The 5632-nt window shown below is 39.9% G+C and overlaps 1 protein-coding gene across 2 annotated transcripts in view; it reads left to right on the top strand.

Moving 5' to 3' along the window:
- Positions 1-5430, top strand: part of LOC135545916 (transcription factor COE3-like) — a 100372-nt gene extending 94942 nt beyond the window's left edge. For both annotated transcript variants that reach the window (XM_064973898.1, XM_064973899.1), the window contains exons 14-16: positions 1-143; positions 1768-1857; positions 2383-5430. The exon at positions 1-143 is cut by the window's left edge and continues 40 nt beyond it. In XM_064973898.1, the coding sequence (XP_064829970.1) occupies positions 1-143; positions 1768-1857; positions 2383-2414 (265 nt within the window). In that variant the 3' untranslated portion in view covers positions 2415-5430. The remainder of the gene's footprint in view (positions 144-1767; positions 1858-2382) is intronic.
- The last annotated feature ends 202 nt before the right edge of the window (positions 5431-5632 follow it).

Here is a 5632-nt window from a genome sequence, read left to right on the forward strand (position 1 = left end):
CGTCCCCAGCTCCACGCCCCAGCAGTCCAACTATAACACCATCACGTCCACCATGAACGGCTATGGAGCGGGCATGACCAACCTGGGGGTGCCAGGCTCACCCAGCTTCCTCAACGGCTCCGCTGCCAACTCTCCTTACGCAAGTAAGTAAAAGCCTTATTTGGTCCCAATGATCATTAATATATCTGATTGCATCTCAATGTGTCACGTCTCAAGGCATGTCACATTCCGTGTGTGTGTGTGGGGGGGGGGGTCATTTGGGTAGTTATATATGTGGTGGGATAGCAACACACGGTTTCATTAGGACAGTAATACTCTGATTCAGTCCAGGAGGGATGCAGTGTCGGCTAGTTATCTCCTACTTCCTGTTTGCACAGTGATTGGCTTAGATCTGGGGCACAATGTGTGTGGACTCGCACCAATTTAGTATTGATCAATTCAGTAGAGGCACAGAAACAGTCTACTGCCATTCTGGAGGACTGGTGTTGAGGACATCTGCCTTGGAATTCCTCACACACACACACACATGGCGTAGATGACATCACAGGGATTCCTCCTCTCTCCCTCAGTGCTAGAACCCTTCTGTGTCGCTGTCCCTGATCCTTCCTTCTAATTAACATGCTCAGAGTCACGATTCCACTCGGAGGTCACAGGTGTTTTAGAACTCTGTCTCACACGGGGACGTTTTGAGTTGCTTATTGTTTAGGCTACAGCATCACAGATCAAAGTCATCCCAGAGGCGTGTGTAGAGCATGGCAGACAAAACAATGCCACAGCGTCTCGGTGGTTGTCGATTCTGGATACGAAACTGAAAGTCGGTTTTGTTCTGGCATTCGATGCGGAGGGTTATGTGTTGTCTACTGAAGAGAAAGGTTGGGTTTGTCTGTCTGTACCATGCATTGTACAAGTCTTCATCTGCTTTGCCTATACCTTGTTCCATCTCCTTCATTACTTACCGCTACTAACATTCTAACACCCTCATAGTATCATTCATGCTTGGGGTCAAACCCATTAAGTTGGATTAAGTAGCAAAAAAATCTCAACTGTGATGTTACAGAGCAAGTATAAGTCAATAGTTCAAGGAAGACGAAACAAAATAACTATTCACATGTAGGGATGCACATAGTTTGCATTTTGCCATCCATTTTAGAGTCCCATTTAGAATTTGTGAGATATGGGGACTATAAGCTGCTTCAGGGATTCATACCTTACTGGAATCATATTTCTTGTGGTAAAATATGCAATAACTACAGAGACTAACCGAGCCATTATTGGGTAGAATGGGGTATCAAATACACTGTGATTATGATCAAATTGCTTTATTATCACAGTCAGCATTTCATACATGAACATTCTACACATAATGTACACACATCCACACAATTCCTTTTTTGTTGTAAACATGGATGGAGGTTGCTGCTACCCTCAAGAACAAGGTATTGTCGTGTCAAGTCTAAAATGGGCCTCTTCAAGTTATGGATCAACTTTGCAAATATTGTGCACCTTTTACTCCGGGCTTGTCACTCCAGACCTTGACCCTTCTTCAGACAGGCATCCATTCCTCAGCCCCCATGCATGCCCTCACTGTTACAGTTCATCTCAGTCCACTCACTCACCAACCTCTGTCTGTCTGTCTGTCTTCTCCGTTAGGATCTACCACCTCCCCCTCCTCCTCCTCCTACTCCTCCTCCTCTTCCTCCATCCCTCTGTTCTCCGGTGGACCCATAGGCCCTTATTCATTCTCTCCTGTCCATATGATCTCTGCAGTCAAACAGAAGAGCGCCTTCGCCCCTGTCGTGCGGCCACAGACCTCCCCGCCCCCCACCTGCACCACCACCAATGGCAGCAGCCTACAGGGTGAGCATCCCACCCCTCTCCTGCCTCTCAGTCCCGCCCACTTCTGCCTGGGTTATTGTTAGAAAGGGCGTTGTCATGGAGACCCTGTAATGCTAGAATTCACATGACGTAATGATGTGGCCTGAGGTAGTAGTGGATTGAAGGTCAAAGTTGATCCATAACTTCTGGCTCTTGGTAAAGTAGATTTTGGAATCTGAGACTGAGACTTTTCAAAACATTCATCACAATCAAATAATTTGGCTGAGAATCTTTGTTGACATAGAGTGACTGATTATAAGTCAATGTAACATGACTGGAAAAGTTATTATATTTGAAAAATATAATTTTGTCATTCTTAGGTTTTGCAGCAAATCCATATGCATATCATAATTACCTCAACACACGGCTTTTCATTTAAGAGGGTGTGTAATGATTTTCTATGGGATATCCTTACAACATTATATTACCGTTTTATCGATGCAAAATGTGTTATGGATACAAAACGTCTCCCCACTTTATTAGGTAACCAGCGTGTCTGTCTTTCAGCCATGGCAGGTCTCATAGTCCCACCTATGTGAAGAGGACCTACTGCCAGATTGACCACATCTCCACTAGCTCACAGAATCTCTACAGCATCAGCTTAAATCTCATCAACCTCCAAAACAGGACCATCAAGCCTCTTCACTCCTGGAAACAGAACAGCACAACAAAGAAAATCCAAGTAACCGGAAAACCCGTAAAATGACGCTAGATTATCTTTGTGTTGGTTCAGTAGTTGACTTCATCGTCACTTTCTGTGTTTTGCATTTTGGGACTTGTAAGCCATTCCTTGCCCAACAGGTAGCATTTTCACATAGATATGTATGAAGGGTTAACTAATCTGAAGATATAGCAATGTGAATAACAAACTGTGGTTTTGAAAGGCAGGTAGTTACTCCTTGTCGTGTAAGCATTGTCCGGCGTTCTACAAGGGTCATTTGCATGTCGGAAAAACTATTTTGACTGGATCTTCTAATGAACCTAGTTCATTGTCAGTCATATAACCACTGTGAGCAGGTAGAGTCTAAAGGCCTACAGTTCAAAACGGTCAACTATGGAAAAAGTGCAGAAGCCATGAATATCCAACACTTTGTCAATTGTCCGACTCAAAATCGGTGGGAGTTTCAATGAGAATTCCCCACAATGTCTATAAAAAAATCCGCTTCAAAAAGACAACTGATATCTAATGTCGTAGTCTTTTAGCATTTTAATTTGTGTACCATAGCTTTTAATAATGTGCGTTTATCATATCTGAAGGAAAATGCAGTAATTTTCTAATCTAACGAAAGGGTTGGCAAACATTCTGCCAAGGAGCAAATAGCAAATGTTGTACTAAACAGCCTGAGGTTTTGAGGTTAAAGGGTTTTAGATGTCTACCATTTTTGAAACATAGTACAATAGATATATTTCCGGGTGTGTTGATTGGTAGATTTTAACCAGAAATGCTTGCAGCAGTTTTAATCACATTTAGGTACCAGATTTCTTGTTATTCTTCTGATTGTGCTTATTTTGTATGTATTTATAAAGTATGTTTTGGGATTCCTTTTGTGATTTAGGCCTGAATGATAGTCTTAAATATATATGTAAACACATTTGATGTCTTAATACCTTTTAGATATTGTAAAAAGATTGAAAAAGGAGAGGAACAACCCTTTTGTAAAAACGAAAAAAGTCAAACATGACATGGTCACCCTGTCTTTTAAAGCAGGTTATACGCCCCACCACTTTTGTATAAAAATGGTTTTCCGATACTATATTTAACTTTTTTTTTGTATACAGCATTTGTGTTTTCGCCAGTTCTCCTCGTCCTTTGTGTATTATTGTGAAATGTGTATTATCATGGTTATTTCTTCATGCACTATTTTAGTTGGGGCACTTACAAGAGCAATGCATCTTAGCAAGCAAGAAAAAAAATACAAAAAAGGAAAACAATTACAGAAAATGGAGATAAAAAAAAATACAAAAGACAAAGGCTAGTACAAATATGCATCAAGATGTTTGTTTTTTTGTAGCCATTCTTCGATTCACATTTTTGTCAGTGTGGCTAAAATGGCAAGGTTGTTTTCATGTGAATTTCTCTTTTTCAAAAACTCTTCCATCCTAATCCTCCATACTCCTTACTTAAAATTTTAGGCGTATCCATTTTTTTCATTCATTGGTTAGAATTCAACTCCTTTCCCATCTTAACTACGGACCCAAGCCTATTCCTTGTGTTTTGGTGATAATGAATGTAATACACATGCCTGAATCAGCAGCGAAGTTGAAACTCAAGTACACCCTCCAATAACTGCTGTGGAGGGACCACTCAAGTGTAGGGTTCACCGATCTCAAGGAACCTTCCATTGATGTCAGTGTTGTCGGTGGTGTTATTGTCGTTGCACACAATCTGTATCATGTACTTATGCAATGTGTATTTCCTGTAAAGCAAGCTATCGCTCCACATTTCAGTGGAAATGGTTTTGAAACGTAAAAGAACACAAGACATAATTGATGCCTTACAATAGAACACGCTCCAATACAATGCATTTTCATTATTTTGATACTCTTAATTGAAGTGTGGTCTTAGAATAAAAATAAATAAAAAAATGGAGTTATGCTGTTGCAGATTTATTTATTCCTCATTTTACCAGGTGAGTTGACTGAGAATACGTTCTCATTTCCAGCAACGCCCTGGGGGAAAGTTACAAAACATAGTAGAAATAAATAGATGTCTAAGAATTAGTTACAGTTGTCATTCATTTGATGGTTTTGAATAATCATTTGAGCTGCAGTGGATGTAGTTTAAACTAGGATATGTTGAACGATACATCCTCCAAATTTCCACATAGCCTGTGTAACATAATGATAGTGGGACAATAGGTCACAAAAATCAATGATGCGCTTGATTAAACCTTTGATTTTATGCTAATTTTGTTCAATGATTGACAAAAATCAGCTATCATCAGGTGGCATCAACATGTAGTCATAATGTGGGCTTGTGAAGAAAAGTAAAAAGGGAAATTCTGTTGCACCACTTTGAGAGAGACGTTTTTCAATTACGAGAGTCAAGGCCAGCTCATAGAATGTCATCTGAATTCAATATTATGGACTTCTAAACCCATTTTCAATGAAAACACACGTTTTCTCTTCGAGTTAAATCTTGGCTGACTTCTCACAATCCTCCCCTTCACCCCCATGTATCCATTCCATCCCTATACTGAGTTTTCAAATAGCTTGCGAAATATTTTTTGTTTGTTTGTTATAGTTGTAGAAAGCTTGCTTTTTGCTGCCCTGGTTTTCTGCAGAGGTTTTTTAAATTGCAAAGTGTACTTTCTCAATGTTTTATTCAATATGAAAAGGGGAGAGGTACTGCATCTTTGTCAAATATGAAATGTACCATCAAAGTATACTCTATCAAAGCACAATGTTTAATTAATGTCTCTAAAATACAAAAGGGGGGTATCTCCCCCGCTTTCCTTTTCTGTCTTTGACCATGCTGTAAATAGATGCATGTTTTTTTTTCTGTGATCCAGTGCTTTTTGTACAGAAACAGACTAATAAAGAATACATTTGGCTTGAAAACTGTCTTGTATTGTTGATGTTCTAGGTTCTGCATTGGAGTTCATTTTGCTTAAGTGTGGCTTATCTACAGATCCACCATAATCTATTCCCTCACATAGCAGAGGGCAACAGGAATCACACCAAGTACTCCTAGCTTAATAAGAAACTTTCCAGACAAGCTCATCCTTCAAAAGCTTCAACCTTTTGGACGCTAGTT

The sequence above is a fragment of the Oncorhynchus masou genome, chromosome 9 (genome assembly GCF_036934945.1).
Source record: "Oncorhynchus masou masou isolate Uvic2021 chromosome 9, UVic_Omas_1.1, whole genome shotgun sequence".
Taxonomy (NCBI): domain Eukaryota; kingdom Metazoa; phylum Chordata; class Actinopteri; order Salmoniformes; family Salmonidae; genus Oncorhynchus; species Oncorhynchus masou.